The sequence below is a fragment of the Chamaea fasciata genome, unplaced genomic scaffold (assembly GCF_029207755.1).
Source record: "Chamaea fasciata isolate MVZ Bird 193981 ecotype frontalis unplaced genomic scaffold, bChaFas1.0.hap1 SCAF_1, whole genome shotgun sequence".
Taxonomy (NCBI): Eukaryota; Metazoa; Chordata; class Aves; order Passeriformes; family Sylviidae; genus Chamaea; species Chamaea fasciata.
This window is the reverse complement of record NW_027094086.1, coordinates 37,335,977-37,359,845: the sequence shown is the minus strand read 5'-3', so window position 1 is coordinate 37,359,845 and position 23,869 is coordinate 37,335,977. Positions and strand designations below refer to the sequence as shown.

The following is a 23,869-nucleotide window of genomic DNA, read 5'->3' as shown; positions in this document are numbered from 1 at the left end:
GTGTTAATTTAATTTGGCTGCTCTGTATGTGAGACATCTTGCCTGAGTGAATTTAATTGCACCATTGAGTAAAACTAAAGCCATGAACACTGATGCACTACAATTCTAGCAGAGGTATAAGGTTTAGTTTTATATGGCTTTTTGTTTGGAGTTATTAACTATATGGAGGAATAAACCCCCTTTAAAACTCTTTTTTTAAAACATTACAAAACCCACAATGTAAAGTTGCCATGAGCCAGCCAAAAATAATACATATGGCATTCAGGAGTGCAGTTGCTAATTGGCTGCTGCCTGAGAAAATGGTACACTTGGCTTCTACTTAACACTGTGGGTTTGGCAGAAAGCCAGATTTGGGGTGAGGTTGTGAATGAAGCTGCATGTGGTTAGGGAGGAGTTCAAATGATTCATGTCTTGGAAGTTGTAGTAAGCAGTGCAGTATGTACTTGGGTAAGCAGCTGGAGGAAACTCCTCACCCATGTCCTCCCCCACAACCCTTTTCCTGCACCTCCACTTGTGTCTCTGTGTGGGGACTGTAGTCCATATCTCAGATAGTTTTAAAATTGTTTACTAAATTGGGCTGTTTAGAGATTTAATTAACATTTCAACTTTTCTTTTAGATGGAGAACGGAGAGGAAGTAGAAGTGGAGGAATTCTATGTAAAGTACAAAAACTTGTAAGTAAAATTACAGGGTTGATTGCTATCCTTAAGTTCACATAACTTCCAAACAGCTTTTGAAACTGGTTTCGTAATTGATATAAATTATTATCAAGCTTTAAACATATCTAATGTTTAATCCAAAACAGTGACAAATAAACAGGGGGAATACCTTGCATGGGTGGTACAAGGTTTGACAGTGTTGTGTTGGTTTGTGTTCTGTCCAAAATTAAATCCATAGGTAAAATTGCTCTGCTATTAAATACTTTAAGGCTCATTATGCATGCCGGCTCACCAGCACACACCTGTGCTGTGTAGGTCTAACTGCAACTATAGAGCAAGTGTGTGCGAACTGCTCAAAAATAACCCTTGATGCTGTTTCTAAAACAAGATTTATGCTGCACAAAATGTCTAAGATAACAAACAAACGAGATGGCTTTCAATATTCCAGCAGATCGTTACCCCTCCATGAGAGCAATGTAATCGTGGTGAGAGCAGCATGTTGTTTCACTTCTGGACTCTGAAACTGCAATGCAATCAGTATTTAAAATAAAACACTTCATAGCTCGATAAGCTCACTTTTCCTGTAGGACACCTTGTGTATTTTTACCAAATTTTCTGTCAGAGAGACAGAAATCTGCTTTAAGGGAGCTTATGACAGCTGACTGCACGTAGTTGACTTCACTTTAAATATGCTGTCATTTTTGTGTCCTTTGCATTATATTGTTTATTGTGTAATGTTTAATTGATTAATTTTGGTTTGTTTAATTCTACTACATAGACATAATTTTTGTGCTAACTGTTGTGTCTTAGCACTAGAACTTTTTGACAGATTGAATTGATGGAGTGGGACGAGTCACTGGCAGAGATACTGTTCCTTCTATGTTGTTACTGCAGAATTGCATTTACAAGGGGTTTTCTTTTCTCTCTGTCAGTCTTAAAAGACTCACAAGCAATTTTAAATTACAATGCTGTTCTCACAAAAAAGATATATATAGAATGGTAGTACTTAAAATATTTGCATCTTTTCATTAACTTACGAAACTGCTACTCTTTGCTAGAATATGATGCTTAGTAGTGAATTTATCAGGTCTTCTACAGTAATTATGTTTCAGGTATGCCCAAGAAAAATCATCCTAGCTTTGTGCCAGACTAAGTATAGAGGGTATGTATTCAAATTTTGAGTGGGAGTTGTTTCTATTTCCTGACAAGTTTCTCTATTAGTAAGTATAATTACTTTACTTAAAGATGATTGGTTAATAACCTGTATGGTAAAGAAGACAGCGTCAAGTTTTCCAAGCATAGCATTAGGCTGTGCTGGAAAAATCTACGTGTACTAGTGGAATACATAAGGAGTGCAAAGGAAGCAGCATTTTGAGTAAAATTTTTCTGTTTCTTCTTCTAGTTCTTACCTTCACTGTCAGTGGGCATCTGTGGAAGAGCTGGACAAAGACAAGAGAATTCAGCAGAAGATTAAGCGGTTTAAGGCAAAACAGGCCCAGAATAAATTCCTTTCTGAAGTACGATTTTTTTTTGTTTGTTTCTTTTTTGTGTATAAGGAATATTCTTAGGAATTCTTATTCTGTATACAAGCAGAACATTTTGACGAACTGTGTGATATATCAGTAGCAGTTATTCTGGTATAAAGCATAAAGCATTCTGGATGCAAGTCTTGCAAGTTTATGAAAGTCAAGTGATCTCTCCTGACTGTATATTTTTTCCTATAGTTTTGGTTGGTCTTTTTTCCTTGCAGTGAGTGGCTAGTTATTAGCCTTGTAAGCCTGACTGAATCAGTACCATGTTTTTTTCTCAGGAGCTGATTATGCCAGAAGAAATACATGCCATTTTTCTATGTTATGGACTGCTGCTCACTAGGGATTCTAAGCTTTTTATCATCAATTTAATTTCACTTAGAGCCATAAGCAGTAATGTGGCAGGGGTCCTGTCAATAAAAGACCAGATCTGCTGATTTGTGTCTCTGAAAGATTACCTTTTAGAAAAATGCTGTCTTTTAAGAAAAAAAAAATGTGTTCATGAGCTACTGTGTTTATTTATTTATATTTTTTTTACTATATCATTCAAGCTGAAATAAAAACCTGTTGCAAATTGAAAACTTCCATCTGTTCTAAGTAAAGATACCTGGAATTGTTTCCATTTTATTTTTTTAATCTCAAGTCATCGCAAATACTTGGAATTTGTAATTGTTTTAGAAAAAGCTTTTAAAATATACAGTCTTTAGTCCTTTTGACCGTCTCTTCTGTTGGAGTGGATCTTAAAACTATAAAATGAAATGCAGTGCTTTAATATGGAAAAGAGTCCTCTAAGTTATTTAAGGCATAAGAATAAACCTGACAAATTATGATTTTTGGAGAAACTGTATGCATGCATTGTGTTTTCTCTGCTTTTGAAATAATAATCTTTAAATCTTGCTTGTAAAGCAGTTAGACAACTCCTGTAGTTAAAATAATCCAAAGGCACTTAGTGTACAAGGCTCTAATTTCTTTATTGCAAGCTGTAGTTTTCAAGAATGCTAAATGCATTGCATGCCATAAGCCTTTTCGATTGCTCATTAGTGAATTGTAATTTCACACTTCATTTAAAATATTCTTAAACATTCTCTCACAGTAAAAGGTTTCACACAGTAATTAAGAGGCCCAGTTAACAAAGTCTGAGAAGTCTGATTCCCTCACGGGGAATGATCTTGCTGAATTGTAGCATTTCAATTAACATGTTGAAGTTTGCCAAATATAAATTCTGTGTCACCGTGACCCAAAATATTATTGCCTGGTGAAATATATGATCATTTTTTTCCTCTCAGGAAGGGCTAATAAAGATATCTTTTATGTTTTTGCCTCTTTCCTTAAACAGATTGATGATGAGCTTTTTAATCCAGATTATGTGGAAGTTGATCGAATCATGGATTTTTCACGTAGCACAGATGATAATGGAGAGGTAAACAAAACTTTTAGTGCATCTCTAGTCATATAGACATTGTGTTTAGACTTTACTGTTTAGAAATATATTAATTAGAATATATTAAACACTTACAGAAACTACCATGGTGTATGTGTGTAGGAAATAGGAACATGTTTGAAAAAACATTGGCTAATGTAGCAGTTTCCCTAAAATAAATGGGGTTAAGTAAGAATTCCAAACTTCTTATAAGTTATATATAAGTTAATATTTAACTATATTTACCTATATTTAAAAGAGCACACAAAATAACCAACGAAAAAGCAAAACCAACAAAGGAGTGATATTTAGTGCTGTAGAAATATGATGTCCATGCATGTAATGCAGAATTTAACTGAAAATTGCAAGAAAGCATCTTAGCTAAATGTCATAGTGGTTTAGACATTGTTTAAACTATCTGTTACAGAAGTCCTGAACTCACTGTTTCTTCATTTTTAATGACTTGTTCTGCAAAAAAGATTATTTATCTTCCAGGAGATTCCTTTTTGGTCCTGGGAGAATAGAAAGCTTCACTGGCAGTGTCACTGTTTCTATGTTGCACTATTAGTGAAGGGTGATGGTTGATTTGTCTGTTGTGAAGTTTCTGATGACGCTGACAAGAGAACACAGTTGATTTTTAAATATATACAGTAAAGCATAGAATTGTAAGGGTTGAAATATGAATATTGTTTTGCTTCTAAATTTTAGTCTGACCTAGTGATCTCAAATTGAGTGTTATGCTCATTTTGGTGCTAAGTGTGCATTCTGCAGGTTCTCATCTTCCTTTGTTAAGTCATCAAGGTGTCAGCCTGCTGTCTGCTTATCCTTCTAGCTGAGTCAGACATTCAGGTCTTTTTGAATTTCATCTAGCCTGCAGATCTCCTGTAAGAATGGATACACTTCTATTCTTTCTCTTTTGTGATATGATGTAATTTTTGTCTTAACAAAGCCCGTAACGCATTATCTGGTGAAGTGGTGTTCGCTTCCTTACGAAGACAGCACTTGGGAGCTCAAGCAAGACATCGACCAAGCCAAGATCGAAGAATTTGAGAAACTGATGTCTAGGGAGCCAGAAATGGAGCGTGTGGTAAGAATTGGCTCTAAATAGAGGATTTTATTTGAAAATAGTAAAGTAATGTGGTCTTTCAGAAACCACTAATGGGATTTGCTGTATTTGAAACAGGAGCGACCTCCTGCCGATGACTGGAAGAAATCGGAGAGTTCCAGGGAGTATAAAAACAATAACAAACTCAGGGAATACCAGTTGGAGGGAGTAAACTGGCTTCTTTTCAATTGGTACAACACGTACGTAAAACATTGCTTTCTGCTGAATCCTGCTTTGGAAAAGCCTTTATAGATTATTTGAATTAGCAGCCTTTTAAAGTAACCTGCTAAAGTGAGATTTTAGAATCATTTACATGGCTCATTTTTTGCTGCAGGAGTCGTACACAAACTAATTTGGGGTGGAACATGAATATTTCAGATAGATTCCTGTGGCAAGTGCTTTGGGTTCACGCATGCCCCTGCTGCCCCTTCCTCCCTCTTGTGAACTTGAGAGGTACATAGATGGGTACATATCCATGCTGACTGCATCAAAAAACACAACATTTATTTAAAATTATAAAAAAAGGTTATGATGCCTTTTCATTCTAGAAATATTGGTTTTAGTCAGGTTATTGCCTTACTGATTTTCTGTGTTTTAAGTTGGGAATAAATAATTCAGCCTGTTTTTATTCTTGTTTTCAGACGAAACTGCATTTTAGCAGATGAAATGGGGTTGGGAAAGACTATCCAGTCCATTACGTTTCTCTATGAGATATATTTGAAAGGAATCCATGGTCCTTTCTTGGTTATTGCACCGTTGTCCACAATTCCCAACTGGGAAAGGGAGTTCCGCACCTGGACAGAGTTGAATGTGGTTGTGTATCATGGGAGTCAAGCGAGTCGGCGGACCATTCAGTTGTATGAAATGTATTTCAAAGATCCACAGGTAAAAGCTCTTCATGACTTCCCTTTTTCTCTTTTTTTTTTTTTTTTTTTTTTTTTTTTTTTTTTTTTTTGTTTATGCTTTATGGTTGTTTATTAATTTAAGCATCAATTAGTTTTTCAGTACTGGTATGTTAGGTTTCAATTAGACACACAGCTACATGTATTAAGAATGCTTTTTAATAGTGGCTGATAGATCTCTGGGAATAAAGGGGCACCAAGAGGTGGTGCAATTTTTGTTTAGAGTTTCATTCTTTCATGCAAGATTTTTGTTATTTTGCATTTCTGAGGAGAGCTGACAGAAGAAATTCTTAATGGAGAAATTCCTTTAAGTGGAACTGAGCTTAAAAATCAATTTTTGGCCTACCATTCCAGGAGAAACCTACTTGCAAAAATTAAACTTGTCAATGCTTCTTTATCAAATTCTGTAAGTCAGATACATTTTGAATCTGTGTAACTGTGCTTAGGTTGAATAGTTGTGAGTGAAGGAAAGCAGAAAAGACTCGGGCTATAAAAGAAAACAGAAAATTATTTGGAAAACAGAAACTAAGAAGAGCAGCAGATCCCTACTCCTAAGTGCATGGCTTTTCCCAGAGTAAACAGAATTGGGGGAAAATTAAATGTGCGTACACTGAATGTTATTGCAGAACAATTAAATCTTCCTTGTGTAAGAGAGAAAAATAGTAGAAGTTCAACCTGTAGAATACTATTTTCAACTGAGCTTTAAAAAGTGATAATGGTGAATTCATACATTTAGATTTTCTTCAAAGCATTTCATTTTACACCACTGGACATTTTGATTTATAAACTAGAAGGATATAAAATCAATATGGCACATATTAAGTGGATTTAAAACTGGCTAGCTGATATTTCTTGATGTAATTGTTAATGAGAAATGATTTGCATTTCCAGCATAGTTCTTCAGGGATTGGTTCATGTCCATGAGGTGTATAACTTAGCAATGACCTGAAAGAAAACATAAAATCATTACTGAGGAAGTTTTCAAATGAGACAAAGATGTGGAGAGCAGTAAATGATTGAGACAGTTCATGGATACAGAGTAAGCTGTCTTACTTAATAAATTAGATCCAATCTAGCAGTACTCAGAATAGCTAAATACAGGACTGTCTGTGGACGAGGAATGAAGATAGTTCTTACCACAGGAGAGCTCAGCTCTGGGAAGGCTGTAAGACAAAAGCAGATCCTTTTCTGTCATGGCGCACGACCATTTAAACATGAGTTCTTACAGTGACACAGTGGTTGAAAGGGCTAGTGAAGTGCAAGTGTGTGGGAGGAAACACATCTTTAATATAAAGATGAGAGAAGTTACAGCATTCTCCTCTTTATCAGTGATGTGATGAGTGGTCCAGTTCTGCTTAGTTCTCACTTCATATCCTCAAAGTGTGTTGAAAAAGCAGGGTCTTAGAGCAAAGCTATGAGAGAGATTGCAAGATGGAAAATACCCTTTTACAGATAAAAAGTGATTAAGAACTGTTTTGAAGGTGATGACTGTGGCACAACTTGACATCCATTAGGGCAAACAGAAATAGAACTATGCACTTAAATAGAGAAACACATAGTTATTTATATTATAGTTAGAAGTTACAGCTGTGTGGTCTAGAAAATAACTGTTTTCTCAGCAATTTATCTAAGAAACTTTCAAAATTAATCATGTCTGTGTTTGTTGAAGATTTATTTGAGTAACAGTTGCATTATTGAGGTGTAGTGGCCCAGAGCAGTTGTGTATGTCTCAGTCCACAGCACAAGTGTTGGAACTAGATGATCTTTAAGGTCCCAATCCAGGGCATTCTATTAATCTCTAATATTCTTTATGATAATTCTCACATTTAGCTTCTTACCTAGATGTATAATACACAAATGAAGTGGGGTTTAAATCAGTTTTCCTAATTTTAAAATAATTTTTTAGCAGATATTGATATTTTATATAATTTTAAAAATTGGTGTTTATATAAATGCTGTTTCTACTGATTTGTATCCTGTGTTAAAAATCATATTTGTTTTTTTATTTGAGTGGTGCTTGTTCTCAGCACGTTCTTCCCCTTAGCAGTTACTTAGCGTGAAACCTGAAGGAATGTCATCTGAAAAATCCCACTTACTGTGCAGATTCTTAGTTATTTTGGCAGTGTTGTTTCATTGATCTAAAGGTAACTAAAAAGATCTACAGCGAGATGCAGCAGAAATATTTTTTCCCCCATTGCCATATTCTTAACTCCATTCTTGCCATGAGCGTGGCAGTCATTTGACTCCGTGGCGAATAATGACAAAGCACTCATGGCACAGAAAAATGAATAATTTTCTGCTGGCTTTGCTCCATGTTACTGTCTTAAGAGGAGAATCAGACAATTCCTACATTTAGGGATAAAGGAGAAATGGAGAGAACTCATCCTTTTAGTGGCAGCTAGCTTAGATGTGTCATAAAATCACCTTTTGTGTTCCAATCTTTGTAAGAGCGTCAGCTGTGAAACGCATGGTAGAAACCGAATTACAGGGAAAAAAATCTCTTCACATTCTGAAAAAAAAGAGTCCCCATGTAGTGTTCACTCTGGCATTCTCCAAAGTACCATCACTGGGTATATGATGGGAGACAAAAAGGGAGCAAAAGAAGACATGATTTAGCAGCATCGTTTCTAGTTCCCTTGCAAGACACCTCAACATCCGGCATCTTTGGCTTTTTTAGGCCTTAATGTGAAAGGAGGCCTCTTGATCTGAGCTGTTTCTCAAAAAGACAATTGAACATTAAGAAAGTGTGAGTGGCTTTTGAAGGACAATAACAACAGGGAACATGCATAAAGAAGCACCTACCCCATCTCCAGTAGTGTGATTTTTCAGAGTCAGCACTAGTTACCAGAGTCAAGTTGTTATGAAATGCTAGAGAGTTAAATAACAGAATAAGTTTCTGCAGTGGTGTGACTTCAACAGTAAGGACATGGTGTTATCAGAGACATTCTTCTGTGAGGATCACATAGAGAAGCCTGTTCTGGTGTTCTTGAGCAATATAACTGTCAATAAAGGTCTTCCGTAGGGGCCCTTCCCTGGCTGGAATATCAAATAAACCATGTGCTTCTCTGTATTGTCCCACCTCTGAGAAGGAGTTCTGCCTTAAGATTACAAAAACTCTATGTGCCAAATACAGCTAATGACAGAGTCTTGGAAAAGAGCTGACTTGGTTTGTGATGGAAATTTACTTGGCTCATGAAAAGGTTACAGCATTTCAGTTTGCTGGCTTTCAAAGCTGCTCACTTAGTGTATCTTCATCTGCTGTTTGTTAAGTAACAGCTTTTTTTGCCCCTAACAAGATAAATATTTCTGAATTATGCCACGAGAAAGCATTGTTGAGCAGGTCATTACTCTCTCTGAAATATTCTTGATTTGAGTAGGCAGACTTAAGGCTGAGTTCAGGATCTCAGGTTTTAAATCATTTCATTGAGTCAGTAGCCAGTTCTGATCCCCACGGTTTGGAGAGGATTATATGCAGGTCATTTATAAAAGGATTCAGTCTTGCACAGGTCTAAAGGAAGAAATGGTCACCTTACTGTAAAATATGTGTTTCTTTTGAAATGTATTCAATATACAACCCATGACAGAGTCCTTTGAAAATGTGGAATAGCTTTGAACTTGTGTAATGCTCATCCTTACAGAGACAGTTTTCCTGCACAGATCCAGTGACACTGGAGGTACCAAGCTATATTTTTCTTTGAACAGCATTGGGAAGAAGCATAGCATAATGTCAGAAAGATGCTCATTTCATGGTCCTGAATAAAGTTTATTCAGGGTTGGTTTTTTTTAAACAGTCTTTATATCAGTGCTGAAAATCAGACTGAACTAATGAACCAGTGAATGTGGTGTCAGTTATGACAATTAATCAAGTTAATTGTCCTGTTGAACTTTGCTTAACGCAGACTTACAAAAATATTATTACATTGTATTATTAATTGAAATTCATTCTCCATTTAAAAGTCCGGATATTTGCTTCTGTCAAAGCTGTTCACTAGACTTGTTCTAGAATCCCCATCCCTGGAAGTGTTCAAGGCCTGATGGGACAGAGCTTTGAGCGACCTGGTCTAGTGGAAGGTGTCCCTGCTCATGGCAGGGGTGTTGGAATTAGATGGTCTTCAAGGTCCCTTCCAACCCAAGCCATTCTATGAATTGTAGGTGTTTTGAATCCTGAGTGTGTACCGGGAAAAAAAAGCAAACTGATAACAGTCAGCACAGTATTCAAATAGTCATAAAAAAGAAACCTTAATGCCTTTTTGCTGTATTTGGATTGTTCGGGAGGACCTTCATGTACTTTCAGTTCAGAAGTTAAATGAGAATTCTCTTGACAAAGTCTGAAAACCTTACTTCAATATTGCAGAAATACATTAATACCTCAAGGCATTAGTATCATCCATATGAATTACAACTGAAATACTTGTATAACTTCTTGGTAATCAATGTGCAGTGATTCTGTGGGCCTATTTACAGGATTAAAACCAGCTATCATGAAGCCAATAGCAAAATTGGCTTACAGAATTGTGTTTCTCCATTTAGTCAGCAATAATGACTTAATTTGCTTTAAATGTCTTGTCCATTGTACTGTTTTGTATTTTTAAAAATTAAAATTTGAAGGTGAAACAAATTTCTTCCTTTCTTTGCCAGGGAGTTTACTTGAACATTTGCTATTCTTTTTAGGGTCGTGTGATAAAGGGGTCCTACAAGTTCCATGCCATTATCACAACATTTGAAATGATCTTGACTGACTGCCCAGAGCTGCGTAACATTCCATGGCGTTGCGTGGTCATTGATGAGGCCCACAGGCTGAAAAACAGGAACTGTAAGCTTTTGGAAGGACTCAAGATGATGGACCTGGTCAGTGTGAACATCTCTTATCCTTGAGTCTTTGCTATTTTTATTATTTCTGATTTACAATTTAATCAAAAAGTAAAATAAAAAGAGTTTTTTCTCAAGTAAATCATCAAGTGTTAAGAAGAAAAAGAAAATGCCGATGTGAAAGTATAAAATACCTGGAAGTATATACATGCCTTCAGTTTTAGAGTGCTGATATTTATTAAGATTTTTTTCATTGATTTAGATGTAGAATTATTTGGATTCTCCTAAGACAATCAAAATAAATTTATTCTTTCCTTTCTCTCCCTTCATGTGACTTAATCCGTAGTCACTTCTTCACATAGACATTTATTTAAAAGTGTAATGTGGTCAGGTGGCCAAATTTGGCCATGAGAGTTAAACTGCTCTGCATTAGTATCAGCTCTAATGTTAATTTGTTGTGTGGCCATAAGAATGTTCTTTCATACTGACTAAGGAAGGGCAAGTGTGTTGTTTCTGATGCTTGTACAAATATGTATTATGTTAGGTGTACAAAATAGGGTTATTAAACTCACAGAGAAAAAATAAGATAATGTGAAGATATTTACCATTTTAAAAAACACAATAGTTACTTTATTTGAGACAGAATATTTTTTGAAAATGTGAGAATAACGCAGTCATGCTAAGCTAATACCTGTAATTCAGTTGGTAAAAATGCTGTGTACCTTTTGTTTTTCTTATGGTTGCTGTTAGAGGAAAGCAGAGCCTACAGTCTTACAGACTACAGATGAGATATGGAACTTTTCACATTAGTTCTTGTTACACTGCTAAATTTATGTTTGTCTCTGGGCTTGTTGCTGAACCTGTCTGGGCTCCTACTCTAAAGCAATATGCTACTTTTGTCTCTGCCGCTCTGGTGCTCTTTAGCGTGTAGTAGGAAGGTAGAACTCAGGTTTCCTGTTAGATCCTGTGTTGATCTCCTGGCCTGAGGAGATCAGTGCACTGAGGTCAGTTGGAGGTGTGGTAAATCAATGAATTGTTACTGGCAATGATGGGATAGGTTCAACTGTTACTTTGCCATTTAAAGTTCATTGCACTTGTGAAAGGGACGGGACACTGTGGACCACTAAAATGTGGTCTTGCATCTTGGAGGACTTTTGAAGCTCCTTAAGCAGTGAAGTGTTTTTCTGGGCTATCACTGAAGGAACACCAGAGTACCAGTTAGAAATGTCTTGAGAAGAGTTTTATGTAAGTAGCTGGGGGAGGGGAGAGGAAGCAAGGGTGAGACAGACATACAGTGACAAGGGAAAAGAATTTTGTGTATTTTTCCACTGGAGATTTTAATGATGGATTCCCAGGCAACTGTTTCTTAACCTTTCAGGAGCATAAAGTGCTGCTTACTGGAACCCCTTTGCAAAATACAGTAGAAGAGCTGTTTAGCTTGCTTCACTTCTTGGAACCAGGTCGCTTTCCATCAGAAACCACATTCATGCAAGAATTTGGGGATCTTAAAACTGAAGAGCAGGTAAACTTTCACACTTACTTTTCTATTTAGATATTGTGAATTTATCCATTTTATTGTATCTGAAGTTCATTATTTGTTTTTTCACATAATACCTATTTGCTTCCTGGAACACCATGGTGGGTTTATCCCTTTTATTTTTCTTTCTTTGCTTTCATTTTGTTGAGGGTTTTTTGCTTTTGGCCAAAAGTAATTCTGCCTTATCACTGTTATGGTGGTTTTGGTTTTTTTGGGTTTTTTTAGTCCTTTCTCCATTGGTCTTGCAGAAACAGGAAAAAATTCCCTTTATTAAAATGTAGTGTTTAAAAATAGAGGTGGGGTGTCTCGTAATGGTTTCTGGATAAAAATACTTCTACGAGAATTAACTTGTCAGTTGACATTCTTCCTTAAGCATCAGAGTGAAGGGATTGTCCCTGTAACTTCTATGGAATTTACATCTGAGAGTTTTCCCAGTGACTTATGTTGCAAACAGGAATATACTTGAAACCCAGTTTAGCAAGAGGTAACCAAATGGAGGGAGGGTTTCTTTTCAGAAATAGATTTCTCAAGCTGTCCAAGAGAAGAAATGCAAAAATCAATTCAAAATGAAAGACCCTAGGTGCAGCGTATTTTTATATCTGAAATGTAAAATGTTTCTTTGTAGGTATCAAAATATTTTAAAAGGACAAACCACCTTAATATTAGGAGTTAACTGAACCATGGCACCTTAATTTGGCCCTTTGCTTCCTGTGAATACAACTGCATGCATTTTTGTGTGTAACTTTGTTGGCTTTGTCTGAAAATTCAATCTTTGGTCTCTATTAACTTTTGACTGCTTGAATTTGTTGTCTTTCTTTGAGAACAACTCTTTCACACATCATAGTCTAACTTACAAAACAGCTCTTCCTCTAGCCCCTGGTCTCCTGGCAAAATAGGGTATGTTTCCATAGGTTGTGCATGCTATTACATGTCAGTCAAAATGGACGCTGACCTGACTGAAAGTGAGCCAGCACTGATGCAGAAGATGTAGTCCTGTTAATGAAGCGTTTGAACTGGAGCTAATATATCCTAACTCTTAACGTAGCTTTTGTATGGCCAGCTCAAAATGACTGGAGGCTTTTGAAGCCATACATGGAATCATTATTAAAATAATGCCATTGGCTATGGTCAGAATTAGAGCCTGGATTGCTTGATTCAACAAGTTCAGGAGAACTTCCTTATCTGTTGACACTCAGATGTTTTGGAATTGGATTTGCCTTTCAAGTGGTGGGACAGGTTATGTGTTAATGACTTGGGGTTTCCTGTCCATTCCTTGTGGTTGTATTCCATGTATTTTCTCAATTGTTCGTCCCTCTGTGCTAATTACCTTTTTTGTTCTGAAGTTGCTTTATTACTAAGGGAATTATGTAAATTCAGGAGAAAGTGCCTTTTGTTCATATTTCTGCTGTGCAGCTCTGCATCAGGAGATGATGACCAATTTCAGGATGAATTATTAGCTCTTCAGCACTGAGATGGTTTGTACATTGAGACACAGCCTAAAACAACCTAAATGCCAGCTGTTTGGGGTTTTTTTAATATGGAATACATTTGAACTTTTTGTCTAAGGGATTTTGCAAAAACTTAAACTTAGCCTTTTTTTTAAAGAAAACTGACCATTTCTTTGCCCCTCCCACCCTTTAGGATGTGTCTTAAAGACTAGGCCACGAAACCTAAGTACACTAAAAATTATCAGTGTCATGAAATTTAACAGAAATACAATGTTTTCCTAAATCAGTCCTAAATCATTTTCTACTTCAGTAGGTATCAAAACTAGGGAAGTAAGAAAATAATTAGAAGCAGATACTTAAAGTGGGAAAATAGCATTAAATTCCGATTAGTAATTAGAAGTGAACCACAAAAGTTATCTTAAAAGTGTCATATTTACTTATTTAACAAAGGGTTAGCTCTGCATGATTTGTGTGCAGTGCTGTCCTTGTCTAGAGGGATAGTCCTGAGTGAGGTCTATTTAATAACAGAAATCACTAAACAGAAGGGCTACACACCAAAAATAGACTTTAGAAATGTGTGTGTCACTGAGTTAACAAGGAGAACTTGCTGCTGAGTCACTGAGGAAAGATTTTTTACACTGCGCTCCACTTGGCATTTGAGGTAGAAAACAAGGGTTTTAGAATTAAGGAAATTGCAAAATGAGTACTTGATTTCTAGCAGTTTTAATTCAGTGATTTTATTAAACATCTGCTTTCCAGGTGCAAAAACTGCAAGCTATTTTGAAGCCGATGATGCTGAGACGTCTCAAGGAGGATGTGGAAAAGAACCTGGCCCCCAAAGAGGAAACCATCATTGAAGTTGAGCTGACAAATATTCAGAAGAAATACTATCGTGCTATTCTTGAAAAGAATTTCACATTTCTTTCCAAGGGTGGAGGTCAAGCAAATGTACCTAATCTTTTAAACACTATGATGGAACTAAGGAAATGCTGCAATCATCCATACCTTATTAATGGTAGGCTACCTACTTTCCTCCTCATTTGAAAAATGGTTGTAAAAACATTAATGAGGTATAAATTCTATTTTAGTGTGTCTTTTTATTTATTCATTTAAGTAGAGAAGTGAGATAAACTTTTCGAGTCTCATAGGTATGGGTATCTGCTAGCTGCTGTTGCAGCTGGTTTTTCCTATGCTGTTTTGTTCCAAGGCTTCCTGACAGACTTAACCCTGTCTGAGTTAATGTTGGTATTATAAAGTTTTCCTTTCTGTTATTTGTGGCAAACAAGACTTCAGTTATCATTGCAGGTTGTTGGATGCTGGCATGAGTATGGTAATTTTTTCTTCCTTTGTAGTTAGCTGCTCCTTTCTTTCTTGCTTTTGAACATCCTAAGGTAGTAACTTAAAATTTCTGAATAAAAGTTTCAGAGTAAGAAATTGTGATCAAGCCTGCTTTTATGACCACATGTTGTCAGTTAGTTTTCTTAATTTGACTAGTAAGAGGAAGATTAAGTTGAATGTCATGTTAGACTTCAGTGACTTTTTCTGTGTGATGGTATTGGTTTTAGATCAGGATGATTTTTGGCAAGTAGTATGGAATCATAAAATATCTTAAGTTGAAAGGGAGCCATAGGGATTATTGAGTCCAACTCTCTGCTCTTCACAGAACTACCTAAAACTAAATCATGTGACTTAAGGACCAGATGGTCCTTGAAATCTGATTCGTGGTGCCAGGACCACTTTCCTGGGGAGGCTGTTCCAGTGACCAGCCCCGTGATGAACCAGCCAGCTCTAACTGTCTGAAGTATGCTAAACTTGTATGTGCTGGTCAGTTCTTCCCTTTGAGGATGTAACACAAGCTTCCATACAGGGTTGCATTCTACTAGTTTCTTGTTTCCCAACTCTGTTTCTTACTAGATATGATTTATGGTTGGTTTCTGCTGGTTATAGGCTTCATGATGAAAGACTGTTTTGTTCCAGAGCCATATGTGGTTTTAGGGTTTTTATTGAATGACTTCCATATTGCAGTACTTAAGTTCTTTTCCTTGACACTTTTTGTTTAAAGGTGAGGGAAATGCTTAAACTGATTCATGAAATTACATCTAATTATATTTCACGCACAAGTAATTATTCCAAAGACATGATATAGGCTTACTCCAAAGTACTTCAACTCGTCCATGCTGGCGACTGTTCAGTTTCTAAACTCATAAAGTAAAGTAGCTTTGTGGTCCTGGTGAAGGGTTTGTTGGGGTTTTTTACTTTTTTACTTTTTTTGGGTTAAGTTAATCCATTGTCTAAATAAGTTAATCAGAATAGTTTAGGCTGTTCGGGTTATGGGTGTCTGAATTGATGCTTATTGGCTTTCTACTAGTTTTTAACCTTGCTATTATTTTTCCTCATTTCGTATTTGTTGGAAAAGAAAAAAACTGAATATTTTGCTGCTACTTTGTTTTGTCAGATAGAGTTTATGAGCAGTGCTTGCAGTGTTGCCTACAGCAGTGATTTTTTTTTCCTGAGAACTCTTGTATCATTTAATATCAATTAGAGACTGATAAAGTTCAGGTGTTAATTTAGAAAACCTCAAATATTTTTTGATGACTGTATCTTAATCTTAATAAAGGGAAGTGGATTTGTCTCTTGAATACATTTGCCTTTCTAACATTTTTGTCATGCTTTGAACTTTTGGACTTGCTTGGTATCGTTCAGCAACATGGCAGGTGGATTGAGCCTTCAGATTTGAGGAGAAAAAGAAATCCTGATGTGTTAGCATGGAGATGGAACTAAACAAATACATCCTTTGTAGTTCTAGGACAGAAAAATACTCCTACATGCTATAGTCTTCTGAGCCTGAGGTTTTATTTTGTTGATTGATATTTAACAACTCTGTAGTTAGTGTAATGGCACAAGTTTATTTTATTTCTGCTAAGAGTTTTTGCAGTGTGAGTACTTACAGTTGGATAGTATTCTCCTGGTGAATGACTTCTTGCAGTAGCAAGCTCTGTTTTCTAAGCTTAACTGCTTTCATAAAAGTGTCTCTGAATTCTCATTTTCTTCTCAGTTTGTGGGGTTTGTGAGCAAGCAGTAGTGCACATGTATTTGAACATGTTTTGTTTTATGTAAGAGTTGCAAGAAAGTCTTCTATATAACCTTCAGCTGAGGCTATATGATGGAAGTAGAGTGGTAGGAGTTGAATGTAAAGTGGGGTTTTTGTTTCTTTCTTGATAGATAGATGAGTTCTGTGGCCTGAGACTGGGAGTAGACTTCTAGAGGTAGTTACTGCATGTTGGGTTTTCTCCAGCCAACTTGGGTAAAGCATTGTCCGTCATTTTTCTCAGGGCCGGACTCCTTGTTTTCTCCATAGCAACCATTCTCAAGTATTTACACATCATTCCTCTCTCTGTCTCCAAGAACCAGCAGTGGGGAATGCCTCTATACTTACACATCTTAGTGCTGAACACCAGAAAGACTCCTTACTCTGTTTGTTCTGCCCTCTTGAGCCCTGGAAGCCTCTCCTAATGAAGAGTAGAAGTGGAGGTTTCCCTGATTGACCAACCACACATTCAAACACCTTCCTTTCATTCCCTGCTAAAAATCAGCTAGAATAGGAAGTAGTTTTACAGACCAGCAAGTACTGCATTAAGTAACTTTTGGGTAACAGGCTGCTCAATGGACATGACATAATTGCAATTGAAGAAGGAACCAAAAAAAAAAAAGATGATCTTCTGCAGGAAACAGCTAGAACAGAGTTATTGAAAGAACAGATTTTTGGCATTATCTGTAGTGGATTTGGGTGGTGCTGAGACCACGCTCTGATACTGTAAGTTCACCATTCATTAGACCAGATTGTGGGTTTGTTGTGTGGTGTGGTTTGTTTTTGCAGATGCTGTTGTTGCATATTGGGTTGCTTCACAGTAGTGAAACTTAAATCTGGATATCACAGTTGAGTCAGAAATAATTGCTGCAACCTGGAAAGGTGACTGAAATTACTGGATATGAAATCTTGACAGCCTGCTGTATCCTGGAATTGCCAAAGTTCATACAGAGTTGGAGATTTACTGCCCAAAACTCTGCCTGTTTTACAGAGATAGGCGCTGATATGATTGAAGGGCACTTTGAGTGTCTGCTTACACTCATTTCATATGAGCTTACTTTTCTTATGTGCAAACCATTAGGATGAGGAGTGCTGGGAGCAAAGAATCCAGATCAGGAAAATCCAGGGATGTAAAACTACCTTGAAATGCAGTCCCATCTTGAGTCCATCAGGTTGTGTAAAAGCGAGCAGTGCGAGAGCACGGAGCTGTCAGGCAGCCTGCCCCGGGTGGAATCTGGTACAGGCACCGCATTACAGCAGGCGCTGAACCAGCCATTGCACAGGGAGGGTGCCTCTCCCTGTTTGTTTACAGGCATCTACTTAGAGCTGGGATTTGAGAGAGAGATGCTCAGCAGAAGCCTGGCAGTAAGCTGTTCTTCCCCCTCCCCCAGCCCTTCCATCTTTCGTTGTGCTATTCAAAAGCAGTGTTGAAGCTGAATATTAGACAAACTAGAAATACTTTATAAACTACATTTTGTTGGGGGGAAAAAAAAAAAAGCGGGGGGGAAAAAAAGATGGCTCTAAAAAAGGGCTTATTTGGACGTGAAATGAGCTTAGAACAAAGATTCCTAACCTTTTACGTGCCAAGAATGGCAATTTGATAGTTCTTGGAATTGCCCACTTAGTAGAAGTGACATAAAAATGGAATAAAAGTATAGGAGAGGTTGTAGAGAAAGCTTGAACTTGGTCCGTAGTCTTCCAATAGTGAGCAGAACAAGGAAATAGTTGCTGCTGTGCATATCAATCATGGGCAAAGTGACTGGCAAGAGAGAACTTTTGACTAATGCCGGAAAGAATAAATATATTGGATAGCTTCATCAAACTGAACCAAAAAAAAAATCAGTGAGAAAATACTAAATAGAAGATAAAATACTGATTTCATAGCTGCTTCCCCCCAATTAGTTTTTTGTTTGGATTTTGATTTTATAATTAATAATGAAAGGAGTATGTTCAGGTCATGTGGATGTTTAGGGGTGATTTTGGAGGCACAGAATTAAATGGTATTTGTGTCCCTTGTATTTTCCTGTAAAACAAGATATTGTTTTCTTTCATGTTACATTTTTAAAAGGAAAAATATTTCATTTTATCAGTTGAAATATGTTTAAATTTTTTCATCTTTTTTCATTTTTTTTAATTGAATTGTGTGTGTCAATAGTTCTATGAATTTATTTAGGGAAGAGTTCAGTGTTTTTCAAAAGAGGAAAAAAAGAATAGATTCTCAGAGTTATTTTTTATTTATGCTGTATTTGTGTATATGTTTGCTTCAAATTTAAGCTTAATATTTTTTACAAATGTTTATTTTTTTTATAAATGTTTATTCACATAGTGCTTAAAACATTCCTGCAGTTTCTATAGGGTATTGAAGGCGAGCTCATTGTTTATTAATAAAACCCTTTGCAGTGTTCATGTATTGCTGTCCAATCTTTGCAGGTGCTGAAGAGAAAATTTTGGAAGAGTTTAAAGAAACACACAATGCCGACTCTCCAGATTTTCAGCTCCAGGCAATGATCCAGGCTGCTGGCAAGCTCGTACTGATTGACAAGCTGCTGCCAAAACTGAAGGCTGGTGGCCACAGGGTGCTTATCTTTTCCCAGATGGTGCGCTGCTTGGACATACTGGAAGACTACCTCATTCAAAGACGGTGAGAGCAACAATACAATACCATTATAAATAAACTGTGCTTTCCTCAGTGACCACTGTATTTAACCTGTGAGTAGTCTGTATCGAAAGGGAAGAAATTAAAACAGTATTTTCTATAGTGATCTGACTAAGGGAAAGAGCAAACCTGTAGGTTGCAAGTACTGAGCCTTTTCTTTTGAGTGAATACAAAATGACCTCATATGGAGAGCTTTAAACCTCTCTGTTTAGCTCTCAGTTAATGTTTTTGGTGGCTGTAGAGTTTTTTAATTTAGGCCTAAATTTTTATTGAATTCCTTGGAATGAAAGTCTATTCTTTACCAAGGAAGGAGACAAAGTAGTGTGTCTTTATTGATGAAGTTAGTCTTTTAGTTTGTTGTTCTTCTAACCCCATAGTAGCATATTTGTCTATGGTGTTTTTAATTGCATATCCTTCTGAAGAAGCAATGCCTTTGCAGTAAAGCAATCCCTATAATGCATCTATTTTTCAGGTACCCATACGAACGAATTGATGGTCGAGTGAGAGGAAACTTGCGTCAAGCAGCTATTGACAGGTTTTCAAGACCTGATTCTGATAGGTTTGTTTTCCTGCTGTGTACAAGAGCAGGAGGTTTGGGCATTAATCTTACTGCTGCTGATACCTGCATCATTTTTGATTCAGACTGGAACCCCCAAAATGACCTCCAGGTAATAGCACAAGAGATGATTTTATTGAAAATTTTTCTTTGCCTTTTTTTTGTGAAATTTTGTTCACCCACAAGAGAAAATATTTGTTGCTGCTCTCTTGAAAGCATAAACAATATTATTTATATTAGAAAAACCCCAACATTTTAAAAATAGATTCTCTGTATTGATTATTTCAAATTCTTTTTTCTTCCGTCTGTAACGTGTAACTGAATATCTGTCTTTGTTTCTTCAGGCTCAAGCACGATGTCACAGAATAGGGCAGAGCAAATCAGTGAAAATTTACAGGTTGATAACAAGAAATTCTTATGAAAGGGAAATGTTTGACAAAGCTAGCTTGAAGCTGGGCCTTGATAAGGCTGTGCTACAATCTATGAGTGGAAGAGAAAATGCCACAAATGGGGTAAGGATTAGTTTTTTGAGGTACATCATCAACAAATGCTATGAACGTGCTACACCTTGCTTGCCTGTTTGCATTTTAGCTGGTGAGCAGTGGCTTTCAAATGGAATGTGGCTGATAGTTTAAAGTCAGGTTAAATAAGGGCATTGGCTACATGAACTGGCTCAGCCTATCTAATGGCTCTCTTATTGCCAAAAGGGGGCAGGTGGAGTCATGTTCCCTCAATCCTGATCCATTCTCATCATTCCACCCATTACATTATGTTGATCCTGGCAATTTATGGAGCTCTTCTAGTTAGCTTTTGCTGGTGTAGCCTTTTTGCTTTGCGAATTTTATTTGCTTTAGCTTTTTTGTTGGGTTAGTAAGTTAAATCTGCTCTCAGGTGGAGTTTAGCAGTCGTCAAAGCTGAAGGGATTCAGTGACAATGAATTATTAAGTCGTTTAAACCACTCACATAACTTCACCCTGAGAATGCTGTTGTTTGTATCCTTCTTTAAAAGGTGATTTCAGCATGAATGTTTAATTGACCACCACCGCATGTTATCGTAGAGTTTCAGTTCTTAAAATGCCAAATAAGAGGACAATCTATCTGATTGTGCTGTCAGATGAACACGTTGGCTGGTGTCAAAAAGCCCCAAAACTGTAACCCCTCTTATGTGTTACAGGTGCAACAGCTGTCTAAAAAGGAAATAGAAGATCTTCTTCGAAAGGGGGCATATGGTGCTCTGATGGATGAGGAAGATGAAGGGTCTAAGTTTTGTGAAGAGGATATTGATCAGATTCTCTTAAGGCGAACACACACAATTACTATTGAATCTGAAGGAAAAGGCTCAACGTTTGCAAAAGTATGCATTGACATTCAGGGGAAAATTAATAAAATGTGACCAGAATAGATGGCAGTATATTAAATTGCCTCCTGTGTCAATTTATTTTTTCAGTGTGCTTGTCTTTTTTCTTTCTTGACACTACCTTTTCCTAAGTATTGTATTTATTAGTGAAAAACAGGTATTCTTCATAACATTCAGTTAAGAAATCAATCCACTTGTTTTTACTTTTACTAGGCTAGTTTTGTTGCATCTGGGAACAGGACAGACATTTCTTTGGATGACCCTAATTTCTGGCAGAAGTGGGCAAAGAAAGCTGAGCTGGATATCGATGCTCTAAATGGAAGGGTAAGAGCTTTATGACTTTTTCTAGCACAATTAAATCAAAGATTTCCACCTCCACCCCCGCCCTCCCCCCCCACATCCCCCTTCCTAAATTTATACATTTTCCCTTTCATTTTAGAACAACCTAGTTATTGATACACCAAGAGTAAGGAAGCAAACCAGACTCTATAGTGCAGTCAAAGAGGATGAACTGATGGAGTTTTCAGACCTGGAAAGTGATTCTGAAGAAAAGCCTAGCACAAAGCCCCGTAGGCCTCAGGACAAATCACAAGGTTATGCAAGAAGTGAATGTTTCAGGGTGGAGAAGAACTTGTTGGTTTATGGGTAAGATATGCAAATGAAATATATTAATTGTGGCTAAAGATCTGAAAATAAATTATATATAGTAAATAACTCATTCTTCTCTTGGACACATTCAGGTACTGTCATACTGTATAATGCTTATACATACTGATTTTTTTGTTGTTGTTGCTATGTATATAAATTGTGCTTGTATGTGTTACTTAGTTTAAACTATCTGAGTGCCTCACAGATGGCTATGAGCTCACTGGTAAGATAAGTGGTTTTATGATGACAGAATATTTCTTTCTGGTTTCTCAGTGTAAAGAATTCTTGAGTTGATGAGTTTTAACCTCTCTTTTCTAAGTGTTGAAGTGAGTGATAGTGTTTTTGTAAAGGACAAAATGGTTTTGAAATCAACAGTCAATCTAGACTTTGTCACCACTTAAATTCAGATATTTGATACTTGATATTTTCTCATTGAGTGTGTTAATTTGAATTTTATCTCTTTGCAAGCAGGTAGCTATATTTGACTTCTCACCTCTCACATGGTTGCCTTCAGAATGACTGTCTTTTTTTAGAAATGAGTGTACAACAGTTGCAAGTAATAGATTTTTGGATCAAAATAGGAGTGGTTCCTCAAATCCCATAATTGTAGGAATCGGTTGTTTCCTATTTGTAGCTTACTGGGACGTTTAGAGTTAAACACATGTACTTTATTAATTTGACTGTAGTTCAATTGCAGCTTTACGAGCAGTGAACTTATTGCCTGTTCTGTAAAATAAACATTCTTAACTCTTTGGTGCTGGAGGTTGGATTCCCTGACATAACCTGCAAATGCAAAATGCATTAGTGCTAACACAGGAGGTCCCAAGTTGCTCGATACCAGGAGTTAAATTGAAAGTCACAAATTAAAATACCAGTACCCTGGCTGTCGTATTGAACATATTTTTCTTATAGCTGGGGTCGGTGGACCGACATCCTCTCACATGGGCGCTATAAACGTCAGCTAACAGAGCAAGATGTGGAAACCATCTGCCGGACTATCCTGGTGTATTGTCTTAATCATTACAAAGGGGATGAAAATATCAAAAGTTTCATCTGGGATCTGATCACTCCAACTGCAGATGGGCAAACTCGAGCTTTGGTTAATCATTCCGGTATGTCTACCACAATCAAATAATGATGCTAGTAAATAGGAAAGAATTGCTTCAGTCATGCTATGTATTTGGTTTAAACTATAGCCATTCTGACATGTTGTAGGATCTTGTCAGATTTTATGAGTAAGGTGGGCTTTGACTTGGTCTGTACTTAAAGGGGAAGTCTCCCTCAGATACTTTGTAGAATGCAGTGCTCCTTCCTTTAAATCAGTTTTAAACAATATTCCAGCATAATTTTTTGCTGGCACCTACTGCTGGATTTAATCTCTTTTAAATTGCCATAAACTAGAAAGCTTGTTTCCTTACAGCCATTTAGATTCATGAGAGTTTTTACAAGAAATATTTATATAACACCATTTTCTGGCTAGCACTCTGAATTTTTGAAATCTTCACACCTAAATTTGCATGAAAGTTTTGGTTGATTTTGTTACTTGGAATTTTTTGAGTTATGTTGCTGTTCAGTTTTTGGTGGTTGTGTTGCCCACAAAGTAATGAATACTTGGCTTTAAATGTATGTTTGTAATGTTGCTTGGGGTGAGAGTTTTTCTATTCAGATCCTGTAAGAAATATTGGGGGGTTTTCTAGGTCTGTCTGCACCAGTGCCCAGAGGGAGGAAAGGGAAGAAAGTAAAAGCCCAGAGTTCACAGCCAATGCTGCAAGATGCTGATTGGCTCACAACCTGTAATCCAGATGTATTATTTCAAGAAGACAGCTATAGGAAACATCTCAAACATCACTGTAATAAGTAAGTACTAATAAATGTTTCATTTAGAGGTTTGGGATGTTTTTTTAACTACATGCTTTTGGAAAGCCCACAACTTCATTTGGGTATATTTAATAGAACACAGGGCTATTGAATAGGATGTAAAGGCCATTATTACTTTTTAATTTGGGGATAATCATCTTAAAAGATATCTGGATACTTCTGTAAGCTCTTTATGACAGATGAGCCCGGTTCTGAAGAAAATTATTCTCTACTTATTAAATAAGAATGGAATCAGATAAGGTTATTTTTTTTTACCATAGAAAGTAAAGACTACATTC

At 36.7% G+C, this 23,869-nt stretch overlaps 1 protein-coding gene across 6 annotated transcripts in view; it reads left to right on the top strand.

Moving 5' to 3' along the window:
• The window catches only part of CHD7 (chromodomain helicase DNA binding protein 7), a 131,290-nt gene that overhangs the window by 91,800 nt on the left and 15,621 nt on the right, over positions 1–23,869 (top strand). For all 6 annotated transcript variants that reach the window (XM_066180736.1, XM_066180720.1, XM_066180727.1 and 3 more), the window contains 17 exons: positions 618–673; positions 2,061–2,175; positions 3,524–3,607; positions 4,557–4,694; positions 4,791–4,912; positions 5,354–5,597; positions 10,286–10,462; positions 11,802–11,945; positions 14,168–14,423; positions 18,927–19,137; positions 19,625–19,820; positions 20,053–20,220; positions 20,883–21,062; positions 21,279–21,389; positions 21,505–21,710; positions 22,626–22,825; positions 23,411–23,570. In XM_066180736.1, coding sequence (XP_066036833.1) covers positions 618–673; positions 2,061–2,175; positions 3,524–3,607; positions 4,557–4,694; positions 4,791–4,912; positions 5,354–5,597; positions 10,286–10,462; positions 11,802–11,945; positions 14,168–14,423; positions 18,927–19,137; positions 19,625–19,820; positions 20,053–20,220; positions 20,883–21,062; positions 21,279–21,389; positions 21,505–21,710; positions 22,626–22,825; positions 23,411–23,570 — 2,768 coding nt within the window. The remainder of the gene's footprint in view (positions 1–617; positions 674–2,060; positions 2,176–3,523; positions 3,608–4,556; positions 4,695–4,790; positions 4,913–5,353; positions 5,598–10,285; positions 10,463–11,801; positions 11,946–14,167; positions 14,424–18,926; positions 19,138–19,624; positions 19,821–20,052; positions 20,221–20,882; positions 21,063–21,278; positions 21,390–21,504; positions 21,711–22,625; positions 22,826–23,410; positions 23,571–23,869) is intronic.